We start from the raw sequence: 26,952 nt of genomic DNA, 5'->3' as shown, positions 1-26,952 counted from the left end.
GTGATATCACGCCTGAGCAAGCCTCTGAATAATTAGGTCTCTAATGACTGCCTCTTAGTGTCATGTTTTGTGTTCTGTTTATGCCCCTTCTGAAAACCGAAAAGAGGTTACATATGTCCCGAACTCACAGCGCACACTTAACGCCTGGCGCCATAGATCGCTTGAAGATGGGCCCCGTGATTTATCCAGATTTTTCATGATCATATGAGCCGAGTCATACAGAATCATCATCTTAATGCATGTTCTTTCTTCAGTCCCTTTCCACTCATTCTTGTAGCCTACGGGTACGACAGTATGCTACCTGTTCAGCGCTATGTTAGCATCGGGCTGGTGACTGCAGTGGAGCACTGAGGAGCAAAATGGAGATACAAGAGTGAATATTGAACTCACATTCATCAAGTAGACAGAGGCTTCATGGTGTTCCTGGATGATTTAACAGTCTGTTGTCAATCTGATCAATGCTAATGCGATGCTTAATATAACTAGACAATGTGCCACTGAGCTTTTTTAGGTGCAGTCAGTGCAGCTCAAATTGAATTACTTTCCACTAAAGCCAATTTCAAGTCTAACTAACCCATGTAAATATGTCCCTTTTAAAGAACTGCAGAAAAAAGCAAATTTATTTAATCCCTTGAACTACATTTAAAGTCATTGCACAACACAAATTAGCAACACTGATAGCTACAATGGGAGTGCATACCAGGTTCCAATTGGTCTTATCACTGACCTCTGACCAATTACACGCCACACTGTGCTGGCTACCATAAGACCCTGTGATCCTGACCACGGATGTACAAGCTTTGAATATAAAGTTGGCCTAATTGTAGATTGCCAAACCATAACTTCAACTATGGGTGTTAGATGTTAGCTTAGCGCCACCACTCCTGTGTGATATATTTATGTTTCCCTGTTATTGTAAATAAATGAAAAACATTGTGTTGTTGGTTCTAACTCTTTTTGCTCTCGGAGGGTTGTTGTAATTTTTGTCAGCAGTAACAACATTAGCTTCTTGGCAGGAACTTTGAAGATTTCCTCCAATATTCTAGCTCATTTAAAACTAGTATTAGCATCATACTGCTGTTTTAGCAGGCTTTTAAAGATTCCCCCCCACACATGTATTACAAAGTGAAGCCAAAGCCTTCAACTGTGGAAACTTGAAGAAAATTTAATTTTAAACTGGAGGACATCTTTAAATTTTATTTGGATTACTGTTGAAAGACTGTTTGGTGAACCTGTATTGATCCCTGTTTGTCTTGTTTTTGTCTCTCTGCAGCCCCACTTGGCCGTAGGCAGCAACGACTTCTACATGTCCATCTATTCAGCAGAGAAGAGGCTCAGATAACACACCAGCACTCATTAGCCACCCCCCCATCACCACCCACCACATATGACTTCTGACCCTGAGTCTCGAGCCCCAGGATGTAAATGACGTTGTACATAATTACCACCCTGAATGTTCTAGTGATGGCTGCTGACAAAAAAATTCCTGCTAGAAAATGACATATATATATATACACATATATATATATATATATATATATATATATATATATATATATATATATATATATATATATATATATATATAATATTCTGTTATTATTCTCCTTGTTTATTCATATTCTTATTATGAAGCTAATGATTGTAGACTTGGCTGTGCTGAGGCGTGTGTATATTTAAATAGAGTATACAGAAGAGAAGAGGTTCTATTTTAAAGAAGTGGTACCCACTGATCGCTGGGGCTCTTCCTGGCCACGCAGCGAGCATCACTACCTGAAGGAACTGTGAACCTTCCTCCACCGGATGTGCCGAGGGAGGGGTTGCCCATAGGACTACGCACACTGTTAAAACACATTCACGGGTGCAGGAAACACAGACTCGCCCTTCGCTGGTGTGCTTATGAATTAATTTTCATGGCTGATTCAGCCAAAGGATGAGAAATGTGTAGGGACGGACCTGGAGATGGTGCTCATGTATGCCTGACACATCAGCCAGGCAGATATGATGAGTGTGTGTGTGTGTGTGTGTGTGTGTGTGTGTGTGTGTGTGTGTGTGTGTGTGTGTGTGTGTGTGTGTGTGTGTGTGTGTGTGTGTGTGTGTGTGTGTGTGTGTGTGTGTGTGTTGAATGGGATGTGCCCCACAGTGGGCCTTCATAGCCTTGGACTTGCCCACAAAGACCTCTGCTACAATGCTCGAACTCTTCTCCCTGCATCCCAGACCCCAGCGTGCCAAACATAGTCCTATTTTCTGTGAAAACCCCCTAGCTGTGACCCAATGGGGTGTTTGTTTTTTATTTAACCTATAAGTGAAAACCCCTGTTGCCCCAAGAATGACAACATTAGCACAACCTGAGGATAGCATTACAAGCTAAGCTCAACCCCCATCTATTGACTACCTGCCCTGCAAAGCAATAAAGAACTCCTGTGACTCAGCATCAAGCTCCTCCCCCAACTTTTCCATTTGAAGGCAATGGCAGCATTGCACACCATCGTTAGCTGACACAGCGGAGATCGTCAGGAGGTGCCACACTACAGCAATACAAACTTCTCCTTAGCTTCCTTTTAGATTCAGCTTCAGATGGGTGTGTTTTTGCCCCCTCACCACATCAGTGACAGGAACAGTATCAATTAGATTGATCGTCCTGTGATTGTCTAAACTTTACGGATTAACGCATCCAAATTGGCCCCCAGTGTGGTATGAAAAGAGCCACAGTGAGTGAAAGAAAGCACATCCTGTGTTTATGGATCACTTGTGCGCCAGAGATGAGCAGCTCTCCATTAGCCTACAACTTGAAACCCTAAAGAGAAGCTAACCGTGAACCACAGTGAGAGGCAGTGTCCTTCTTTTTAGACTATCAAGCCATCTTTGAACTCATGGTACTGTAGGTTTCAGTGACTCATTGCACCAGCTGCCCCCACTGTTTGGGATTTTTGTCACTTTATTTAAACCTTCTGCAAGGTTTGTTTTCATATTTTGAAGGGGGGTTTTTTTTGCCAGAGGTGTTTGTTTTCTCGATGAAAGTTGGAGGCATCATAAGGAGTGGCATCATACTAGTACGTGGATGCTCTACATCTCGCTCTGGTACCTCAGCCACCTCTGACCGCTTAAGAGCTGCCTCCTTGCATCTGCAGCATGTTTGACAGGTGAGGTGGGTCACATGACCACTCCAGAGGTGTTGGGTCCTGGCGTGCCTCATCTCCGGGGCTACAACTCGAATTGTTAGTGCTTTTTTTTAAAAGATAATTTTTGTCTTTGTGTTTTTTAATTTCTTGTTTAGTAATTTCATGTTTTTAATTTTGCTGGCATGTTATTTTCTTTGGCCTCAGAGAGCTGGAGGGAAGAGAAAGGGGAGGGCCTTTACCCATCTATGACAAACACACACACACACCTAGGTCTTTCCCACTTTACCCCTCTATCATGCCCTTCAGCTACCCCCAGTCTTCCTTTCCTACCACGCCCACTTCACCCCTCTGCATCAGATGCCCTCCCCCAAGCTTTTTTTCTCCTCGCAAAATGAAATGGACTGAAATGCACACCATGATATCTATACAACCCCCACCCCCTCCACCCCACCCCTAAACACTGCGGTTTAGCAGGTCTCGACTGCTTCACCACCACCACCTCAGCCAGACGTGTGCATTTTGGTTACCAGCCTTTGATCAGAATCACATTCATCTCTAAGTATCCTTTTAAGATTTTAGATGTGAGAAAAAGAAGAGCGTGTCAAAAGTACTGAGATTGGAAGAATGAAAACAATCAGGGTTGTCTTTGTGACTTCAGACTGCTTTGCTGACTGTGGTTTATAAGATAAGAGATGAAATAAACCAAATACAACACCAGATTCTGTTGTTGTCATTGACTTGTTTATTCTACACCTAAATAGTTTCCAGTCAGCATCAGATGATGGTTTTGTGTGAAAACTGGGTATTTCTGAACTGGAAATCACTTCAAACTGATCCATTTGTACTTGATGGCATTAAGAAACAGCTTTTGTAACAGGCAATTAGGGAGGAATCCATCCTTCCATCCATTTTCTTTCGCTTATCCTGTGAAGGGTCACGGAGGGCTGGAGCCTATCCAGCGACCTGTCCAGGGCGAGAGGCGGGGTTCACCCTGGACGGGTCGCCAGTCCATCTCAGGGCCAACACATACAGACAGACAATCATTCACACTCACAGCCATGCCTATGGTCAGTTTAGAGTATGGGTTAACCTCTTGATGTCTTTGGACTGTGGGAGGAAGCTGGAGTACCAGAGAGAACCCACACAGGAACAGGGAGAACATGGAGACTCCACACAGAAAGATCCTCAACCTTCTTGCTGTGAGGCGACAGTGCTAACCACTGCACCATCGTGCCGCCAGAAGGAATCCATGTATATCAAATCGATAAAGACAAAATATTAGTTTTATTAAAGAACAGAGTGACAATAATAAATTAGTTAACTGATATGAAAATCAAATATTTGATCACTGATGCTAAATATTCCCTTTTCTTTCCATGGTTCTCTGTGCATGTTGGACTGTTTATTAAAAATAAGACATTTGTTGACATCATTTGAAGAGATAACTATGATGAACATTCAAAGGCTAATCAAGGAAACCAAAAAATTGAATGTAAACGGCTCCAGATTTGAAATCTGCTAACTCACTCATGAGTCATGGTGAAAGCATGTCAATAACACTCAGAACTAATGCTGTTTCATCTTGGCTTGGACACTTCACTTACCTTCAACCAGAAAATTCCTTTAAATGAAATTCTCAATTCCACAGGAGGTCCCCCAACAGTTTGAGTTCAAATAGACAGAGAATAAACCCATTTCAAACAAGGCAGTTGTAGGTCTCCGGGTGCTTTCACACCTCAATATCTGGTTCTTTTGGAGTGAACCTTGGTGCAGTTCAACCACTCCTGTTTGTCAAAATTAGTCATCGTGCTCTGGTTCTGGCCAAAAGAACTGGTCCATGACCACCTCTCCCACGCTATCTTTGCGCTGAATTTGTCAAGTTGTGATTGTTTGCCAGACATCCGACCTTAAGAGTTGACATTTTTTAGCGTCATATTTTTAACCAATTACAAAGACTTTTGTGAGCACATATCTGTCCTACACCTTCAAAAACACCCCACAGCAAATGTAATCTGTTTTTTAAACTTTTTGTGCTTGAATTGATGCACTGTGAAACCAAACTGATTAATTTCCATTTGATTCTGAAAGGCCTTTTCATGGAATCTTAACATGACTTAATGTTTCTCCAAGGAGAATAAATTCAGGAGCAAAAGAGAAACATCTCATCATCTCTTGATTCTTGCTGATTCTTGCCCTTTTCAAACAAGTCAAGTCAAGTCAGTTTTATTTGTATAGCACCAAATCACAACAAAAGTTATCTCATGACACTTCACAAGTAGAGCAGGTCCAGCACCACACTCCTTCAATGAATCTACAACAATTCTCCATGAGCAAGCACATCCTGCAACAGCGGTGACGAAAACCTTCCTTTTAACAGGCAGGAATGTCAAGCAGATCCAGGCTCAATGGAGACGGCATTCTGCTTTGATTGGTTGGGGGGAGAGAGAGCAGGAGAGCGGGGCAGAGACAAAGACAGATAATGGAGGAAGACAGACATGCAGAAGGAAAGAGTGGGACAGAGATAAAGAGAGAGAGAAAGGAGGAGAGACTGATGGACCGACAGACACAAAGACTTTCTCCCCCATATGTAAAACTCTTGCTTCGGCTTCACAGTTTGTACTTTTGAAATTGTCCATCCATCAATCCATTGTCTTCCGTTTATTCCTGTGAAGGGTCGTGAGGGGGCTTGAGCCTTTCCCAGCTGCTACGGGCGAGAGTCGGGGCCAGTACATCGTAGGGCCAACACATCTAGACAAACAACCATTCGCACTCACGGTCAAACAGAAGTACCAATCAGCCTCGTCCCCAATTGCATGTCTTTGGACTGTGGGAGGAAGCTGGAGTACCAGAGAGAACCCACACAGGAACAGGGAGAACATGGAGACTCCACACAGAAAGATCCCATGCTGACCCAGGACTCGAACCCGGAACCTTCTTGCTGTAAGGCAACAGTGCTAACCACTGCACCACCGTGCCACCTTTTTAAACTTGTCATCTAATCGAATACTTGTGTCAGATGTGTCAGGGATTGGGAGTGAGTCCTTGAAAAAAGACATGAGTTTGGTTTCTCACATGAATATTTGTGTAATTTCTCTTCAAAGTATGATAATTCTCTGGGTTTCAATCGGTGCATCATGGTCAGATATAAGGATTTTTACCAATAAGCACATTTTCACTTGTTTCATTGGCGTATTATTTTTGTTTTTGCAATCAGAGAAACCCCCAAACAAGGTCTTTTTTTCTTGTGGTAAGTAAAATGTGCTTGTGATTTCCAGAAATCAGACACATACCACTATTCTCACTGATTTTGCAATTTAACAGCATATTTTTAGATCTTCCTTGCCTGGGAATGTGTTGTTCAGATTTGCTTTAATAAGTTTTATGTCTCCAAACTCACCAAAGCTCTTCCGGGGCCACAGGAGACATGTTTCAAAGACCAGAAACTCTGATAAGTGAAAAGAGGCACAACTCTTAGACTGAATCACTGAAAATGAACTGCCTCTGCCTGTCTTTGCTGGCTCACCATTATGCCCAATCTTGAAGACAGGTGTGCATGCCAGTGAATTAGCTCCATGCAGAGATTTATATTTTTGGTAACTGATTGTCTTTGCTTTAGGAAATGAGTTTTGCTGGACAGCAAATATGTTCTCATTTGTTTTTGCTACCTGTTCGAGTACTACCAGCTGAGGTGAGAGGTCAAACACCTGACTACTGCAGCCAAGCCTCACAGCATTTTTGTGATTCCCATTTCACATACATGCATACATGAAGCAGGACCAGAGGAGAACATTCCACAACAGCAACACGAACATCCTGAGGAAACAACACTCACTTCCTGTCAAATTAAGCCAAGCTGACGGCTGCTCAGGGTGATAGCCGATGCTGCTGGCCGATCACTGAGTGGCTGAGATAGGGCACCACCTTAGTGTTCCCTCCGCCCACCACGTCCACACTACAACCATCAGCCAACCCAGTCACAAGCGTGTTAACCTCCAGGATAGTCAACAGCATTAGGAACCTGAAAGTTCCTCAGACAGGATGGGCCCCCTGCTACTGTTCACCTACACACTCCTGTCCAGCTGTAAGACCCTGATCTGGTTTTTCTTTGTATTTCTCTTTCAGGACCCGGATGGTAGATTTGTCTTTAATCTACTGCTTTTCTCATTTTGTTCATCCAGGGAGGCTGCTGGACGCACAGTCAAATAACAGTAAGTGTATCCGTTGTGCATCACAAATTTTAAACTGCCTGCACAAACTATTTGTGAAAATCAACACACAAGAGCAGCAAATGGAATTAAAAACAGCATCAGTGTTTATGTAATGGAGCATCTTATCACTTTTTTGAACACTTTTTAATCAGCTGTCAACCAGTAAAATCCTGAATTGGTGAAAAGAGGGTCAGTGTGAGTCATTGGAAACAGTCCTGCTTGTTATCGGAGCTCTCTTGTGGTGGAAAAGTGAAGATGGAAGGAGGTGTTGGGAACGTGTTGGCGAGCAGTGTCACACGCCTGCCTCTCTAGGAAGGCATGAGTCAGTCAAGATCAGTCGTGTTGGAGATGAGGTCACATGATTGGATCTATGCAGGGTGTAAAACGTGTTTCATCATTGCTTGATGAGTTATTTTGTTGTTACAAACTGACTACAAGCAGAAGCGGCTCTGTTGACAAGGTGAAAAGGAAATTTTTGTCTGATACATTTGGTGTCAGCCAGTATTCAGCCTGACTCTACTCCCTGCACGCTTGAGTTTTCTCATCAGTCCTGCCAGGTCCTGCTGGAGGATGCTGGGCGTGAGCCAGATTCAGCAGCCTGAAATGGTGATCGCTCTCCTGAGTGGCCTGTTTGTCTAACAAAGTGCTTTTCCTGCCTCGTTCTGTTGTTGTTCCCTGAGTTTGTTTACTGCCCCAAAACACTCCACTCTGCAGTCATAACAGCAGTCTGACTCTAGTACTTCACAATAAGGCGGATTTATGATGTATTTTTACACATGCTCACTATTTCTGGTTGCACTGCAACAAACTAGTGTGGAAGCTACTTACAGAAGCGTTTCTCTCCGTCGATGCAGATGAGACGGAGCATTGGGCTTTTCTGCTGTGATGAAAAAATTCTGAAAAAAGAACCCATTATCTGTCTGCACCTGAGCTGACACACGGCTTTGTGATCGGCTTTGTGATAATCAAACCTTCACATAACGCAGCTCAGAGACTGAAGTGGTTTCAGTGACAATTAGGCTGAGAGGGAATTGAAAACTATGAATAGTTGTGACTGGAAAGGGAAATGATTTATGAATACAGAACATTAAATTCCATCAGTAATTAATTTATGAATCTTTACACTAATATCAGGAAAAAATAAATAAGAAAATGCTTTTCCCATTGTCCCACACTCTGATGCGCTGTCATAACAGTCAGACACTGAAAGAACTTGTCCAGACTGCCAGACCAATCACATTTTTGTGTATCCATGTTGATTTCAGACAATCTGGACCACAATAATAATAATTTTAAAAAAGAAACACATGAAATCTGTTCTTTTTTTATGTTGTTGAATCCAAACCACATTTAAATCTGGTGGTTTATGTCGCATTCAAATTTGTACCGATAAGTATCAACTTAAATAGGATTTCAAAGAGTCTTTTGGGTCTCTCGTGACCTGTTCCTCCATGGATATTGGCCACTGTAAGTTTGTGTCTCGTAAATAGTTTGGTGATGTTTGGACAACGATTCTGATCTCACACGGGTATGAGAGACTAAACAAATTTCTCTGCTGTCAGAATAAGGCCCAAAAACTTTTTGAAAAAAGCAGCAAGTCCTTTTATTTGAGAGTTTTGGACCAATAAATATTTGACATTTTTGCTTGAATAAAATACAAAGACTGATAAGGTGATCAGTTATCAAAGTACTTTCATGACTGATTCGTTAATCAATTGCTTGTTGAATTTTACAATGTGGTAGAGAGACTAAATCCCTGTAGCTGTCACAGACTTTGTGCCTGTTTCTAAACACCTGAGCAATGTCTATTTGTTATGCTGGGTTTGAATGAGAGAGGTTCCTAATGGTAATGTTATTATGTCAATATGAAATAAAACATCTGAAATGACCTTTTAAATAGTGATGTTCAATCTTCAAGGCTGTAGGATATTGAGGGGTTGCTACTTCCCAGTCAGTGGTTTTAATCTTGTGGCTGATGGATAAATGGACATTAAGGGTTACAGGAATCATAGTTGAGGTTAGTTTGCATTACAAGCAGTTGGAAAGCTCAGTTATGAGCTGAGAACAAACACAACCCGCTGACCATTGCTCCTCCTCATCTGGTGTAGCATCGTAGGCTGAAGTTCCTCTCTGAGCACCTTCAGTTCCAGTATCTCCTTTGTTCAGTTTCCATGTCAACATGCTGGTTTCTCCTCTGCATCCCTAACAGTGCCATTCTTGTCAAAATCCTAGCATGAAAATAATTTCCTGAGCAACAATCGAAGGACACACACCAAACTAAGCATTCCCTCAATATGGAAGCAAGTAGATGTACATGTACCTGTTACACTGGTGTAGCTGAATTTCAGCAACACGTGAGGATCTACACTAGTGAGACAAGGTGTCTAGTAACAGTTTCACTTCTTCACTCCCTCAGCAGGACCAGAAACTTCTTGAAGGACAGCACCCACCCTGGCTTCCATCTCTTTAATCTGTTGCCCTCTGGCAGGTGCTTCAGGTCCACACAGGCCAGAACAAACAGACGCAGGGACAGCTTCTTTCCCAAAGCTGTCAACATACTGAACTCAGATTTGCACGAATGTAAACTGCATTAACATATTTGCACTGACCACCGTACCACCAGACATAAGCTACCTCTATCATTCAGTACTCTTTCAGTCACTCTTTTGGACTCAGGTCTGTACTCATAATGTTCTGTTTGTGTTTTTTATTGTGTATTTATATTTTTACTGTACATGTGTGCAATTTTAGTGAGCTGCTCTCTAAATCTCATTCTACTGTGTACAATGACAATAAAGGCTTTCTATTTCTATTTCTATCACTCCCAAAGAAAAGCTGAGTTGTCAGATTTCAGATGAATGACTCTTGGTATTCCAAAGAGATGTTTGTCATGAAGAGATTTCTATTCAGCATCACAATCAGTGGGTGAAACAAGCGTAAACATTTGATCTTAGAACTAGTCTAGAAATGACACTGCAAAATAATGTTTGAACCCACAAAATCATGAACAAATAAACATTTCTAATCTCTCTCACCAGTGATCACCATGATAGAAGACGTCCGCCTCTCCATCGAGCCCAGAGCCAATGTGATTCGGGGAACCAACGTGACTTTGAGATGCAAGGCCAAGGTCATCAGCTACACGCAGGAGATGAGTCGAGATTACACCATCTACAAGGACAACGTCATCATCTTCAACGACAGCTCCAGCGGCTCACAGGACTTTGTGTACCTGCTGCCGGATGTCAGAGTCTCCCACACAGGCAAATATAGCTGCGAGATCAAAATTGATGGCAACCAGAAGATGAGCGAGGCAAACAAACTCTCTGTTTCAGGTTGGTTAGATTTCATCAATGTTTTTGTTTTTGTTTTGTTTTGTTTTACACAATTTAATTTCAAATTGTAGAAATGTGTTTTTATATCCTAAAAACATGGGAAATTTCTGTTGGTGCAGATTTTGGGGGATTTTCTCTTTATAAAAACAATTTTTTAGATATGATAATGAAAGTAAACAAAGGTTTGCTTCAATAATCTTTAAAAGTGCAAGTCATGCACTCTGCCCTCTACTGGTTGAAGATGACACTGTTTCACCATGGGTTCATTTTCTCGTCTTACAATCTGAGCTGGTTTCCTCACTCTTGTTTTGCAGGTCTGTCAACACCACTGCTCCACCTTAACCAGAGTGTCGTCAGTGAGGGGGAGGAGCTAAAAGTCAGTTGCACAGCTCCTGGCGAGACAGGTCCCATCATTTTCAACTTTTACGTCGACTCAAGAGAGAGACTGGAAAGGCAGGTCAATTCTGACCAGGTCGAGGCCAAACTTTTTGTAGACAGTGTTGGTATCCATCAAATTCACTGTACCTACACAGTCCTTGTGACAGTATACTCCTTCAAGTCCAAGGAAAGCAACATTGTTTCAGTTTCAGTCAAAGGTGAGTAGCATTTTAAAATGGAACTTTTCACAGCATCAGACCCCACCTTAGAGCTTGCTCTTTTTTCCTTTGCTTCCTCAGAGCTTTCCATCACACCCATTTTGGAGATTTTCCCTCAGAACAAGATCTATGAGGGAGACAGCCTCAACATCTTTTGCAGCATCAGAGGCCTTGCGTCCAGCATAGAACATGCCAGGCTCATTCTGAGTCAGGGCAATCAAATTCTCAGCCATGGTGAAACCAAAATCAACCACAGCATGTTTGCTCTGGCGAAGGACTCTGGATTGGTTGAATGCAGATTATTCTTAGGCAACATAAGGAAAGTTGCCACAAAGACTGTCTCAGTCACTGGTGAGTAGCTCTATTTCTCATGTCATGCTTTTCATTTTGAAAATTATGAATAAGTTCATCTGTTACACGCATGCTGCAATCCAGATTCTGTCACAAAATGACATCAACTATGGTGACCTAGTGTTTACATCTATCCACAGAGCTGTTTTCGGCGCCCACTCTCACCATGTCCCCTGCTGAAGTCTTTGAAAAGGAATTTGTGACTCTAACCTGCAAAAGTGAACACGTTGCCTCTGAAAAACTCAGTCGGAAAGAATTGACCTACACTCTCGACCCACCCGAAAGCCTGCTCATTCTGAATGACACTGGAGTATTTTTTGGCAAAGCCCTGACGTATGATTTAAACTACACATGCATAGCTCAAGCCAAGGGTATCATAAAGCGCAGTAAGAATTTGACGGTCCGGCCTAAAGGTGAGCCTGCTAACCACTTATACATGCAAATGTTAATACACAGATAGAGCTCATGTCTTATATATTCAGTTTGCATCACAAATTGTCACTTTATGAAACTCTGATGGTACCAAGCTCCCAGCTAGAAGTTCAATGTTCCCAGAGTTATCCAAGACAGCACCTGATGGTGTTAAACATGATGTCTTTTAACACCGCGAGAACCTTTCCAGATAAGTTAGGTCTGCTTTCAGGGTACATCGAGGGGATTTCTGTCTCCTGCAGTTTCCAAAAATGTTACTTGAAGTTGGGAAAATGTTTTGGGGAGGTGATAGATGACCTGAATAGAATCAAAAATGAGTCCCCCAAAGCTCCCTGTACCTTCCCTTTAGATTCTGCAATCAGGGCAAGACCAAGAGCAAAACCCTTACATTTTCCTCGTAATGTTCACAGAACTTCCTCAATGTTCCATGACTGTCTGCAAAATAGCATCATCCTACCCTTTAAAAACTTTGCAAGTTGGCTAACATTGTAAGAGCATACTATAATATTCTCAGAGCACAATGACTGTTCCTCAGTTCTCCATTGAACCAACTGCTGGGGCCACTTTATATTCCAGACACACCCCTAACGTTCTCCAATCAATCTGACAAATGCCGTTCCCCTACCTTACTGTTTTCATGTGAATCACGGAGAACCCTTCATCCCAAAAGTCTTATTTGAAAAGTCACAATTTGACAATGAAATAACCAAAATGTCGCATCATCCTGGTCATATAGGGCATTTTGGACATCATAGGAGGATGTTCTCCAATGCTATGCAAGTTCCCCAATGTCTGAGACGATTCAATAAGATCAGTTGTTTCCCCAAAGTGCAGGAAAAGGAGTTTAAAAAAAAAAAAAAACTAATACAAACACAAAAGTCATGAGACCACCTCTCTGTATTGTCAATTTCCAAAGCTGCATTATGAGACTGCAATAAAGATGTCCCCAATAGCATTTATTCAACAATCAAGTTCTAAAATCCCCGCTCAGTACCACATGGTAGACAAATGCAGGTAGCAACTAGCTATATCCCTCAGGAGTTGGTGGAGACCAAAAACAGATGTGTGCAGGAAGGTTAAAGATTGAAAGTGAAAATCTCAAGATGGTTGACCGTGAGAGAGTAGCCGTGAGTATCCCTCAGGGTCACAGAGGTCAAAAGTTAATCATGATATTGTGTAGCCTTTTGTGATAGACTGCGTAACTGAAATGTAGAATACCATTTAACATGAATGAAAGAGAGAACATTTTTTGTGATTAACAATACCTTTTTATGCGGGTAAAATAAGTTGTCAGATACTGCTGCAGTTTATGTGGGAACAAAAATCAGATTTCTTTCTAGAGGTTTCCCAGTCCACACGATGATGTGTCAGTATTCATGCCTGCATCGTGTAAGAAGCCATAACATTCAGAAATATTTGCATAATTATCAACGATACTTGTGTATCAAACAGCATGGATTTATATTTAGTGTGTATTAAAGGCTTTTGGTTTTGCATCATTGAATGTATCTTTGCCTTGTTTATTTCTCCTTTGGCTTCTATAGTTTCTGTCTCCTCTCCAAAGATCGTTGCGATTGACAGGGTGGTGCTTGGTAAACCCTTCAAGGCCCTCTGTCAGTCTGACACTGGCAGCCTACCAATAAACTACACCCTGCTGAAAGGACGTGAGCAAGTAGGGACAGTCAGTGTCAAGCTGCCCTATCAGCAAGCTCTGTTCACAGTCACCATTGACCGGCCTGAGGACGTTAACACATACAGGTGCGAGGCAAAGAATAGAGACAATGAAGCCCATGTCAGCAAAAGTCTCAATGCTACTGTCACAGGTAAATATTCTAACTTCAGTTATGCAAATTAAGATGAAAATGTCTTTGTACACATTTGAGTCCCAGCTGATCAGTGAGACTTATTAAATGGTTGTTTATCTCTCTCTTTTTCTCTGACTTGTTTCCAGTGCCTCTGTCAAGACCAAGTCTGACCGTCATCCCCGTCTTGCCAGAAATATCAGAGGGAGATCATCTCTTCCTCATCTGTATGGTTACAGGCACACCGCCGGTCATCTTTAAGTGGTATCGTGTTGGCAGGGAATCGCCGCTCTTCACCACCACTTCTGAATGGAACAGTTCGGATTTCCAGATTGAGAATCTGGCCAAAAAAGACAGTGGCACCTACTACTGTGAGGCCCTAAACTTCGCCAACAATCTTGTCCGCAGTGGGCCAGTCACCATTGAGGGTGAGAATGATTGGTGTCATTGATTAGGGTTATTAGGGATAAGTCTCCGTATCACCTCACACCAACAACTCTATTAAAAGCCCTTATAAAAGATCGAGTCCTCTTAGTAAACAACAAATGCATTTTGGTTTTAAGAGCAACAGCTGAGTTTGGTCATTCATACCTCACACTGCCACATCATAGCAACTGTGGGAAAAAATAAATGACTTAATTGTGACTGGTAATCTTCAGTCTTTCAGGACCCCAAAAAAGTTATATCTGATTTTGTATTGAAAGGCTTTAATAGTAGAAAGTGCATAGTCTTTTCTGTATCTACAATTCTCAATAAGAGATAATATTTTATGATGAAATGAGAGACTTGAGTGACTGCCATTAATAAGTCTACATGTCACAAAATGGTCCACTTATTATTCATGATGGGACATTTGGCATTACTGATCTTGCATTGTACAGAAAGCAACGTTATTGTATACAAATATGCTTATTACGGTTCGTCAGGAAATGCTTGCAGCCCTTGTGGATGAACTGTGTGTGTACCAAGATTCTGTGTTAATCATGAAAAGGAGTCAACATCAAATTATATTAAATATCCCGTGGTCAAATAAACAGATAGAAATATGGGGTGGGACAGTGGAAATGTTTTAATCAAAGGGCATTCAGAACTATTCTGTGGCCTAAATGTAGCGCTCAGCTGTTGTTTAGTTATCTTATAGACCAGATCCGGCCTTGAAATCCAGGATTGAGTCAGGGTGATTGTGGCTGCCTGAACTTGGCCCCAGGTACACCTTTAATTGCCCATATCTGACCCAAATCCTCATTAATGACCCATACCTGGTTAGCACAACACTCGTCAGTGGCCTAACTGAGTCATAAAGCCCAGAGATCTTGAGCAACCATCATCATCTTCCTGCTGTGATTCATTCTCCTACCATGTGTTTTTCTGACTTCCTTCTCTGTGCGTCTGTTACCATAGTGCGCCTGGCGTTGTGGAAGAAAGCGATGATCGGGGGCTTCTCTCTGCTGGTGGTGTCAGTGCTGGTGGTGGTGGGTGTGCTGTGCTTCAGATCCAAGAGAGGTAGAGAGACCTACAGTCCTCCAGCAACTCAGGCCTCTTATATCTAACTATGTATGAACCAAGCTTACGTGGCCCCGCCTCCCTCCTCCTGCTCGTCTCACCTCTCCTCTCCTATTGTAGGTAAAAGAGAACCAGCAGCTGAATTGTCAGTGTGAGTTGGCTCCACTACTTGCTTCCTCTATGTGATAGATGTTAGTGACAGTGTATTGAGTGATACCAGGTGGCTGGAATGATTCAGGGTCTGTGAGGGTTTTTCATAAGATCCAGACTACCTATTTTGCATGTTTGAGTCCACTGAAAACGAGCTGTATAATAGAGTTTTGCAGGATGACAGATTTTTGTAGTCCAACCTAGATGTAAGTATCACAATAGGTTTCCTGGGTGAGCAGAGTCTTACAATGGATTTTTAAACAAATTGCTAAAAACCAAACAAGAGGTTATGAGGCTTACATGTTTTTATGCAGCAAGAGAGTCTTCATGCCTTTTATGATATTTGAGCATACATGAATTGTTAGAAGTTTCGTTAGAAGTACAAAGCAGCAAAAATTCCCTCGTCTACTTTTGCCGTAATGACTACTGTAGTCTTGTCAAGCCACCTGTGAAAAACCCATTGTTTTTGAAACACATAAATGCTTTGAAAGTCACAAGTGTGGGATTTGCTGATGGCACAGTGGTGCAGTGGTTAACACTGTCGCCTCACAGCAAGAAGGTTCTGGGTTCAAGTCCCGGCTTGGCCATGGGGTCTTTCTGTGTGGAGTCTCCATGTTCTCCCTGTGCCTGTGTGGGTTCTCTCCGGTACTCCAGCTTCCCACAGTCCAAAGACATGCAAATGGGAACGAGGCTGATAGATACTCTAAATTGACCGTAGGCGTGACTATGAGTGTGAATGGTTGTCTGTCGAGATGTGTTGGCCCTGTGTTGGATTGGCGACCCATCCAGGGTGAACCCCGCTGCTGGGATAGACTCCAGCCCCCCCGCAACCCTTAACAGGTTAAGCGGTAGAAAGTTGCTGAATGGATGGGATTTGCCGATGTGTTTTGTTCCATAGAACAAAACATTAGAATATGCGTTAACCACTGACCGTTCTCTGGGCATTTAAGGGTTTGAGGTGAACTGGATATTCAACAACACTAACTGAATTCTGGGTTCTCGGACTCATTCCTGCACAACTCTATTATGTCTCCATATGGCCATCTTGAACCATAACTGTTTGGACAGGTAGTGACTCAGGTCAATCCCTGCTAACAGCCAGTTCAACAGATGTCAGACTTTATTCATAAACTATATAAGAGAGCAAATCAGCATTAGACAAAGGACCCAATTATATAAAAGAACTAGAATAAAAGCTAAGAGTGGAAAGTTCAAGTGAGGCTATAATGAGAACACTAATATATATTTTATACACATTTTCAGTGGTGGTACATTATTATATAGACAGATAATGTCCGGTACTTATTCTAAATTGTGAAAAAGCATGTTAAGGAGAGCAGGAGAAGTGTAGCGTAAGAATAAAGTTATAATAAAGTATGATGATGTAGAGATGTTTTGATACCATTTGTCTTCCCGACACTGATTCTGATACCTCAATTATTCGGTGAACTGGCTGATACAGAGTTCTGATCCATTCATATAATTTGTTTAATAAGTCTACATACTGCTAAACCTGTACAAATGATGATGTGGTATGAGTTGGTTCAGGTTGTAACATCTGAATGTTTTATCTACTACTTTTATAATGTAAGCGTGACGTTTGTTCACCAAATTGCAGCACTGATACTGAACGCGTTTGATCAGCGGGATTTTCTGATGTAAAATATTGATACATCGTTGACATTTTGCTCATTAATATTGCATATCAGTCAGCCCGTCTTTGATACCAGAGGAAGCACGGTACAGCTTCCAGAGAAGAAGAACTGATTTCCTCTATGTAGTATTAGTCAGATGTAACTGAACTAACTAGGAAGTAGCAGTAACCAGTTTCAGGACTAAAATGGTATCAGATCAGTGCACAGACTTGAATACTAACCAATAACAATTCTGTATTCTCAGCCAGTATCAGAAGCATCTCTGATACTTGCTATTGGTATTGAAATATCTCTATATTAAAGGTACCCTGTGTTGTTGTTTTATTTTTTTTTTTACCACCAGCAGCACATTTAGCTAATGTGTGAACAGGAAGGGCCTCATCATATTTATATCTTAAGCACGAGGACGCACATCCCGATCATTTCAGCCTGTAGCTTCACAGTGGTCAATGGTTTTCGGTTATGCCACAATAAGTAACAATTGCCTCTGCAAAATTGCAGTGGGAAGAAAACAGCTGGTAGCAAGCATGGCTTTGCAAATTATACATGCAGAAGAAAAAGCACTGAAAATGTTTGTGTATATATTTTTTTCATCTTTTACATCATTTGGCATTTAGTAAATTTCTCCTTGAGTTTATGATTGCCCGAGTTGACTCTATTTTCACCATTTCTCAGAAAGCCTTCGAGCCCTAAATCAGATGACTCTTTAACAGTGAACCTAACCCACGACACAGAGGTTTATAACGCAGCTCCAGGTAGCTTGGTTTTACTATTCTCCTGCGTCCTCATCAGTCATTACTTTAACAGCCATGGGTCATTTCCTTTGCCTCAATTGTCATAGCATGATGTGTGTAGTTGCCTCGGCGATCCATACTCATATCCATGATCCATGTTCTAATATGCATGCAGGGGTCATGTTGCTGTAACTTGGCTATCTTTGTTTATGTCTGTGTCGCTATAATTATCCTGTTCAAGTTCACATGCAAGCACACTGACACGTCACAGAGTCTCGTCTGATTGCGTCCTTTGCATGTACATTGTGTTTATGGTCTATCCCAAAGCAGGTAAAGTAGGTTGTTATTAGAACACATGTTGTAGGACATAAACCCTACAAGGTGCAAGCTGTGATTACACGACAAGAAGTCGCTTAAATAGTTGAGTAATAGCATTTTTGGCATTGAGTGTCAAGTGTTACAAACTACTTAGAGCGCCCATTATCATCTTCTTCCAGACGCAGCGCCACGCTATGATGGCATGGAGGGGAGGGTGACCAATGGGACGCGAGCTAGCATGGTGTCACTTCCCACTGACATCAGCAACAGGAGCAGCTACAGTATCCCAGCCACAGTGTAGAGGCGCCCTGCTTTGGGAGGGACAGGAATTCAAATTTTTTAAAACCTTAAAGACTGAGACCAAAAATAAAAACAAACGCTAAGTTGTTGTTTTGTTTTGTTTTGTTTTTTTGTTTGTCATGCCGAGTATTTTAAAATTTTGACATTTTTGCTGAGGGAGGTGTGACAGCAGAAAAATAACCCAGCACCCACTGCTCCCTCTCCCCTCTCCCTGCAATCTAGAATGGCCTTTGATTTTATATTTAACATGACCGTCTTTGTCCTGCTTGTTCGTCATGTGTGTCCGACTGCATGTTCTTAAATGTTGTGACTGCTCTATTTGTGTATCTTCAGCAACTGCTTGATTTGTATATACATGTTATCAAATCACAGGAAATGTGTGTATATATTTTTGGTTGATCCTTTGATTGAAAGAGACACTTGTAGAATAAAGAAAATGCTTTTTATTTAGAAGTGTGTCATTACCGTTCATTTTGCTCCAGCTAAACTGACATGCTGAGCACCTTTACAGTGCAAAGAAAAATCCTTATTGTATAAATATGAATTATTAGGCATGTATTAATGCTTATATTTAGCGCTGGTTGGTTCAAACATCAGAAGCACGGGACTGAAATCAGAATGCCAACAAAGCTAGGATGGAGTTGATTCATTTCCTAAAAAGGAATGCTCGACAGAGACTTCCTTTTCAAGTTGAAACAATGGAGTCTGCAAGAAACTTCCTATGTTGGCACAAATCGGGTTTTGCAGGGAGGGGGTGTCACTATTGATAAAACTTGTGGCGTTGGGGTGGACGGGGTGTATTTTGACTCAGGCAAGGCAAGTTTCAATGCATGTAGCATGTGGAGGAAATTAATCACGTAAGCCCTGGTTGAGCTCTGTGCGAGATTACGTTACCAACTGGGAAGTAGCAACTGGCTGTTGTTTTTTCCAGAACTTGCTGTGCAGCTGCTGCTAAATTAACGGTCTATTGTGCTCGTGGCAGCGGAAGATCTCTGTTTGCACAAGATGGAGATTGAAAAATGTGGTCTTTTGATAGAGCAATAAGTTTCAATGGAGAGATACACTTCAAATAACAACATTTAGCTCTCCATTACTGATCATATTATCATGGTATAATAAGGAAATAGTAAATCAATTGTTTTGTCATTTTGGGAAATTACTTTTTTTCTGAGAGTGAGATGAAAAGGCTGAATTAATCCATAAAATCTGAATTAAAAGTGTCTTTAGCACAGCATAAAGAATTAGCCTGGATCTGCTTTTACACAAAAAGTCAATATGTTAGGAGGTGTTGGTGGGCTGCAGGCTGTTGTTTTTGGACAGAGCCATGCTACCTGTTTCCCCAGTGTCCAGGCTTTCTTGTGCTATGCAAAGCTAAGCTATTCACCTGCTGGCTCTGGCTTAACATTGACTGGATTGACATGACAATAGTGTCCGATTTCTTAACTAAATCTCAGCTGGAGGGCAAGACGATATCCACACCTGTACCTCAGGATTCAACAGTTAATTCAGTTACTTGTTAGGTTATGCTTCTGTTGGCTCTGTGTTTCAGATATTCTTTAGACCTGCAGGACCTGGGGTGGCTATCTTACCGTGTAAATGTCTGTGTTTCTGTGTTGCACAGCCATTGAGGACAGACCACCAACTAGTGTGTGGAGTGAGCGACCACCTGAAGCTGGTGAGTTTGTCCACTCTACTTAGTGCTTATCCTGAAATGCGCTATTATGAATAAAAGTACAATCTCTCTACAAGGGCAGACCAACTGGAAATTGAACGCTGAACAATGTTTGCTGCATTACAGTTGGCCAAGTCGCATTTGCTGAAGCGTCACAGAAGCTAAAGCTAAGTAAAGAGGGGTCATACAGGAAGTGGGCAGATTCACTAATGCCATGCACAATGCTTTTTTCTATTTCAAACTCTGTCAACACTAGCTATCATTAGCCACCATAAGCTGATGGTCAAACCAGAGCAGGTCAAGCTCAGTGTTTTTGGAATGACTTATTAGCCATCTCAGCAAGTAACTTAAAAAAAACAAACATTAGAACATACATAAACTCAAACCTGAACTGTGTGATTTTTGTCCAAATAGTTTTTCAAATATGAGGACTGAACCATCGTGAATAAAGGTACTAGCTATAAGCACAGTAGCGCTTTACTGTGAGGTTCCAGAAGTAAGATCCTGCTCTTATTTTCCGTAGCGGACCGTCAGATGCATGATCTGACTTAAGACGAGCTATGGGAGTGAATATACGCCTATGGAACCCTCAAGTTTGCATTTGCCTTGTGTTAATAACTGTTATTCTCAATTTCAGTGAGAGGTACTAACCTACCCACATCTTGCTATTGCAATCAAAATTTTAATCGACCCTGCAAATGTCAGGTCAAGTGTAAGTTACTACCACTTAACTCTAAACGGTTGTTTATGTTGTTGTTTATTATCTTTACCATTTTTTATGTCTGACAACTATTCATTTGCTCAGAAATATTTTATCGCCACAATTAATCCGGTTGTCACTTTGCTTAGATCCAGGCTTAAAACTCTTAATGCATAGATTTCCTTAAACATCGCTGGAAGAAAAGGAAATAAAAAAGAAACCAAAGCTGCTAAAAAAGTTGGCAATCCCTGTTGGTAGTTGGGAGATATGAATAGTCTATAAAACCCAATATTCTCTCATCATACATTTTTTTAACACTTGTGTTATAAAGTCAGCTACCTTTATCTGATATCATGCTAGATTAAGTAGTACGCGCTGACATTTTTGAAATAAGTCTGAAGTGTTATTCCTCTAAGCTAAACATCGACATGCAACAACTTTAAAGAAAAAAACATAAATTCATTAAAACTAAAAATATCGTATGGTAGTTCATCCTGGGGTTCCAGTGGACATTTATCCGATGTTTGGAGAAGTGCCCCCCCAGGCGTACCTGAGATATCACGATTATGAGAGGTGACAGATCTTTGATCTGTGACCCCCGAAATCTTTTCAGTTTATCTTCAAGTCCCACACTATACGCTATGAGAATGGGTCAGATGTTGTGTCCATGTGAGATCACAGTGTTCTTGACCTCAACTTAAGACCCCCCAAATTTTTTAGTTTATATTTGAGTCCCAGTGGAGGTTGGTGCCATATTTCATGAAATTCCTCAAAGGTGTCCGTAAGATATCATGTTAAAGACAGACAGACAACCCAAAACATGACACACCTGGCCCACAGCTGCTGCGGCACACAGGAACAATAAGACGTGCCTGGTTTATATGTTTTTTCATCAGACTTTATGTTATGTTTATTATACTACCATAAGTTGATAGTTCTGTTCATATACTTGCTGCAGCCGATGATGAGGAGAGCAGCATGGTGTCTAACGAGCTTGATGTGGAGTACACTGAGGTAGTGCACCCCCACGCAGCAGATCCCGCCAGAGGTACAGTTTGCGTATAAAAGCAATTCCTTCTATCTGTCTTACTTTAACATTTTATCCATCTTCAGCCTTTCTCCCCTTCTGTTCTATACCTCCCAGCTTAAACCCTATTCCCTCCTTTACTAGCATTCCTTCAGAGTTGATAAGACAGGCCAACAGTTCCTGGGAGGGGCTTAATTACCCATAATTAAGACATCTTCAGTTTGCTGTAACTGTAGGGACAACTGTTGGGATTTCCAGGTCTGGAGTTGGCCTCATAAACAGGAAGGGTTGAGCTAATTGCTGGGTTGGTTTCTGATACTGGGCTACTGGGCGCTAATGTCCCAATGGGCTAGAGACAGCCGTTACAGAATATGACGATTGTCTGTCTATTTTTAGAGTTATGTTAATTACACATCAAACAGACTCTATCTACATGTTGCCTTTTGATGTCAAGGCAGGCTAATGTGTTGCTTTTTGCACTGACAGTTCCGGGGAGAAAAGGCACAGACACAGTGTACAGCGAGCTCCAAAACTCTCCACATGGTGAGTTTAGAATCTTTAAAGCTGCACTGTACTATTAAAGCTGTAACCCATGTTGATGAATCCACAGAGAATAAGTGTCTCTCAACTTATGATTTTATGACTTGTAACTTCAGTGTTCGCATATAAGCTCACTTCTCTCCTAGGGGCCTTTAACAGCCTCAGCGGGCAGCTGTTACCGGTTGGAAAAAAAGGCTGATAAACCAAGTGTACATCGCCTTTCCAGCACCTGATAGCAAACATACATAGATAGCTGCTAGCTTTTAAAAGAGTGAAGTAATTATCCTCTGAAGACAGTCACAAACCAATTTCAAGTGGATTTTGAAAATGGACTTAAATTCATTAGGCAGCCCAATATGCTTGTTTGCTTAGGGTTGCCAACCATCCCTTGAAAAATGGAATCGTCGAGTATGTAGAAACAAAAACTTATTCCAAGGCCCCCTCCTCTTCTGTGACCAATGAGCTGACAGCACATTCACACACGAGTATGACAATACAGAATCCCGCTTATCTCATTGGTTGAGGTACGGTTGCTTACGAAGAAGATACCTGAAGACGAAAGACGACCATAGCAAAACAGCATGGGTGACAGTGACACAGACGCTGACTCTGCTTTACAGTCAGAGGCAGGGTTGCCAACTGTCCCTTAAAATACAGAATCGTCCCTTATTTTGGAACTAAAAGACATTTCCCTTAATTAATAGGGATGCACTTTGTCCCTTATTTCTGAAAATCTATGTCAGCCCAAATTTTACTATAATGAAAGCAATCACACAGCTCTCTGACTGCTACCAGCTATTCCGTTCTCTCTCTGCCTGTCTGGAATCATGTGCTTCTTGTTAACCAACGAGAAGCGCTTATACAAGGCCACACGGATTAAAAAAAAAAAATCATGAACGCTACCCAGTCAGACTCCAGTTTGCCTGCGCACAAAAAAAAGAAATGCTTGCAAAAGTACAGGAGTGAGTGGGGACAAAGAAAATGAATGCTGCAAGCAGTCCGTGACAGCATATACAAGGCTTGATTTTACACTGATTGTTATATTCCAGAGTTGAAGTTGCTTGTTGTTTTGCACTACTGAAAAACATGTTACATATTCTATGATTTTACTTCTGTTTATGTTATATTCAAATTTTATTCAGGTTTGTTTGAATTTATTTGTATTCTAAAGAATGGTGCACTTCGTTCATACAGAATAAAATAGAAAGGATCAAATTAGTGTATTTGTCATAATGTAGGGGTCATGAAAATGCACCACCCCAAACCCCCCCACCCCCTGGCTAGCTCTGCCCGTCCCTCATTTCCATGTCATGGAGTTGGCAACCCTAATTTGTTATAACATGTGATACAGAGACTTACAGAGTTTAATGTTTCTCTGTGTCAGCTGGGTGTGTAAACAGCTAGTTGTCTGGCATGTGGCAAATCTTCACAACATACTTGTTGTTTATCTTTACAAAGATTCTGCAAAAGAAACCCACATACCTGCCCTATTGCAAAAGATCTAATCTTTGTCAAAACTTGCCATTTTCAGCACCTAGGTGGCAGGTAGCTAACTAGCTCGGAGCTGGCCGTCCCCTCACGTAGGGAAGGGGACAGCAGCACACAGAAAGAGGAAGTGGCGTAGATCACCTATTGAAATAGCTGCTAGACTTTAAGAGTTTAGACCTGCAGCTTTGTGACAGTTTGCTAACATCTTATCTTTACAAGCTTGGTATTTGGTATTAATGGATTGATTTTATATTGATTTGTCTGCTGTCAAATTGATTTTAAACTGTTTTATTGATTTTAAATGACTTTTGAATGTTTTAATTCACGTTTTCGATTTTAAACTGATTCTAACTTTCAATTCCCTCTTTACCTCTGTAAAGCACTATGAATTGCCCTGTGTATGAATGGTGCTATACAAATAAATTTGCCTTGCCTTGCCTTGCCTTGCCTTACAAGCTAGCGTGTGTGTGTGTGTGTGTTGTGTTTTTAGCTCTTTGCACTGCCCCCAGGTGGCTTATAATCAACTACTACCCTTTGAAATAGACTTTTAAAAACTATTTCAGCCAGCTGATGGTATTCCAGACACTAAGATTTCCAATATGAGAACCTGTAATACTGATGGAAGGACAGTTTACCCACTGACCACATCCTGTTACTGCTGGCAGGAAATTCCTGTTGCTGGAAAAGGCGTATGAAGCAATCCATTGGAGTCTCAATGTTTCCTGTCCCGCAGTGACAAAAGAATTGTGATTCTTGTGAGAAGCATCTAGTGAATCATACAAAAGAGTCCGAATTTGTCAACACCAATTGCTTTCTGAGGCGAAACAGGGGCTTCCGCAGAGTGAGTCAGCAAGGTCACCAGCATCGTCATTATTCCACTTAGATGACTAAAGAATAGCTGTGACATCAGCCAGTGGGTGGACAGAGTACACACCCCACACATACACCCCTAACCTGTGATACCTGCTCCCATAGGTGCTGTTGACCATCACGGCTATGTGAGTAATACACTGCAATCATTTGTTGTCATGGTTACAATGCTTAGTATCTTTCCTTGTGCTTTTTGTCCAATTAAGAACTGTAACCACTTCATGTGCTAACATCAAGTATTTACTGTGTGTATGCTGTAAATGTGTGTGTAAATGTGTTTGAAAATGCGACATCTTTCTGGAATCTAACAGGAAGTCATATGTCTTTTTTTTTTTTTTTAATTTAAGAGGAACTGTAACTTTTACTCTGAATCACTAGAACAATCCTCATATGCCTCCATGCTGGCCTGCCTCTGTCCCTCTCGGTTACAATGACCCTCTGCAGCTTGATAATCCAGAGCGAGAGGGAAATGGCAGTCACTGTTTCCAGACAAGAACAAAGGTGTTTGGGCTGGGGCTTCCTTCCCTATCGCCCAGTCAGATCAGTGCTGCAGCCCAGTCAAATTACCTCTAGGCCCATCTCAGCCAGCACACTGTCCCCTAGCTTAATCAACAGTGTTCTTACTGCACTGTCAGTCCCTACATGGTATCAGAGCAGCCAGAGAGATTTAGAGTACGCCATTTGACATCAGGATCTTAAGGCAGTGTGTCAGCTTGATGATAGATGAGGTGGTTTGGTCTGACAGTAGCTTAAAAATTACCCTGATTGTTTTGTCAGATAATTTATACATTTGTATTTTGGAACAGAGCAGAGCTGTTATTGTAAGCATGCTCTAGTAATGTGAGATTTAGCATTTTAGTAGCCATAGAGAGAGTTTTATTTTGTGAGATTAGAGGGAAAAAAACACACATTTTGAGACAATGGGATATAACATGTTCCTTCAGTTTGATAATTAAATGATATCATTTAATATGTTTTTAAAGAAGTAGCAAAATATCATTTGAATAAAACAATATTCAAATTGAGGGAACACATTATATTTAGTGTCCTCAAAATAACGAAGTCACGAGGACAAGTTATATCACGTGGCCTTAAAATAACGAGAGGGAGAGAACAAGTTACATATAGTTGCCTCAAGGTGACTTAATTGAGAACCACAAACCATTGCTGTGTTTCCTTCAGCTTCAAGTGTCTCACGTGGTTTTAATGTGACTAATTACTCAACAACAGCACTGATGCTGATTTGTATTGTGTTCAGTGTTTTGTTGAAGAATCAGCCTCCACAGTGAATCAGCAGCTTAATCAACGTGCTGTGTGTCTGCAGGGTTCAGTAGAGTATGCTGAGCTCAATGGTGAACAACCTGAGATCAATCATTATTGTCCAGAGGTCAACAACTACCAGGACCTGCCGGTGCCAGTGGATTAGCGAACGCCGCCCGCCTCCTTCCTCACACGCTGCTCTGCTTCCCTTCCTATTCTCATCTCTTATACACGCTTTGTCACGTCTACCAACCACCTTCTGACTGCTGTAAATATTTTTTTTTAACTCTAATAAAGATGTGTCACATTGTCGTAACGTGGCCATTCCTTCATGGTATTTCAGTGTTTTACACGACACATCAAAGTCATTATGTAACATGAAACAATATTTTAAAGAGCCCATATTTAATAGATCTTTAAATAGATTTTGAAGGAGTTAAATAGAGTTAAAACAGGGTGAAACTTAGAATGCGGAGACAACCGTGCTTTAACTAGAGGGCGCTTGGAGCACCCATATGTCTGCCAAGCTGAACTCAGCCAAACCAATGTAAAAAATAATGTCCTTTTTCACTATGTTGAATGGATCTGATCCAGAATTTTTTCCTTGGCTCACAATAAACCCCTCCATCAAGTTTGGTGAAATTTGGCATCATTACTTTTGTGTAATTCAAAAACAATACAGGCAAAATTCCTCCAAAAATTATTACCACCACCAAGGATGAAAACAAACCGTTATGAAGTATTGACTTATAACAGCTGAGAGTTGGATCAAGTTCTTAATTAGACTGATTAGCTGCATTAGAAACTGAATGTTGCTCCTCCTCCTTTTTTTAAAATTTTTTTATTTTTAGTTTTCTCTGTGTATAGAAAGCAACCTGCCCAAGAAAGG

The 26,952-nt window shown here is 41.4% G+C and overlaps 2 protein-coding genes across 12 annotated transcripts in view; both read left to right on the top strand.

Annotated features, from left to right (window-relative positions):
- Positions 1 to 3,622, top strand: part of rptor (regulatory associated protein of MTOR, complex 1) — a 197,484-nt gene extending 193,862 nt beyond the window's left edge. For all 3 annotated transcript variants that reach the window (XM_086210614.1, XM_086210613.1, XM_086210612.1), the window contains one exon: positions 1,274 to 3,622. In XM_086210614.1, the coding sequence (XP_086066740.1) occupies positions 1,274 to 1,342 (69 nt within the window). In that variant the 3' untranslated portion in view covers positions 1,343 to 3,622. The remainder of the gene's footprint in view (positions 1 to 1,273) is intronic.
- A 3,452-nt stretch (positions 3,623 to 7,074) lies between these two features.
- pecam1b (platelet and endothelial cell adhesion molecule 1b) lies at positions 7,075 to 26,373 on the top strand. 9 transcript variants are annotated; one of them, XM_086210604.1, is made up of 16 exons: positions 7,075 to 7,203; positions 7,301 to 7,330; positions 10,369 to 10,665; positions 10,980 to 11,261; positions 11,343 to 11,612; positions 11,753 to 12,025; positions 13,589 to 13,867; positions 13,996 to 14,274; positions 15,248 to 15,349; positions 15,470 to 15,500; positions 17,830 to 17,909; positions 20,128 to 20,181; positions 21,837 to 21,926; positions 22,392 to 22,448; positions 24,909 to 24,931; positions 26,128 to 26,373. In XM_086210604.1, the coding sequence occupies exons 1-16, from the start codon at positions 7,161 to 7,163 to the stop codon at positions 26,227 to 26,229; spliced, it is 2,292 nt and encodes a 763-aa protein (XP_086066730.1). In that variant the 5' UTR covers positions 7,075 to 7,160; the 3' UTR covers positions 26,230 to 26,373. The 9 variants fall into 9 exon arrangements, with proteins under 9 accessions (XP_086066730.1, XP_086066732.1, XP_086066737.1 ...); XM_086210603.1 differs by lacking the exon at positions 7,075 to 7,203 and having other exon boundaries at positions 7,252 to 7,330; XM_086210606.1 differs by lacking the exons at positions 15,470 to 15,500; positions 17,830 to 17,909.
- Positions 26,374 to 26,952: the final 579 nt, after the last annotated feature.

This window comes from Aulostomus chinensis, chromosome 8, assembly GCF_037954235.1.
Source record: "Aulostomus chinensis isolate RoL2024-O1b breed Wild chromosome 8, RoL_Achi_v1.0, whole genome shotgun sequence".
Taxonomy (NCBI): domain Eukaryota; kingdom Metazoa; phylum Chordata; class Actinopteri; order Syngnathiformes; family Aulostomidae; genus Aulostomus; species Aulostomus chinensis.
This window is presented reverse-complemented; position numbering and strand designations above follow the sequence as displayed.

What these genes read in the sequence shown, in the direction of transcription:
- pecam1b (XM_086210603.1), top strand. Translation starts at nt 7,252, where the DNA reads ATGGTAGATTTGTCTTTAATCTACTGCTTTTCTCATTTTGTTCATCCA. An exon ending in TGGGCCAGTCACCATTGAGG is followed by an intron (nt 14,275 to 15,247) that starts GTGAGAATGATT and finishes CTGTTACCATAG; the next exon opens with TGCGCCTGGCGTTGTGGAAG. An exon ending in GTGCTTCAGATCCAAGAGAG is followed by an intron (nt 15,350 to 15,469) that starts GTAGAGAGACCT and finishes CTCCTATTGTAG; the next exon opens with GTAAAAGAGAACCAGCAGCT.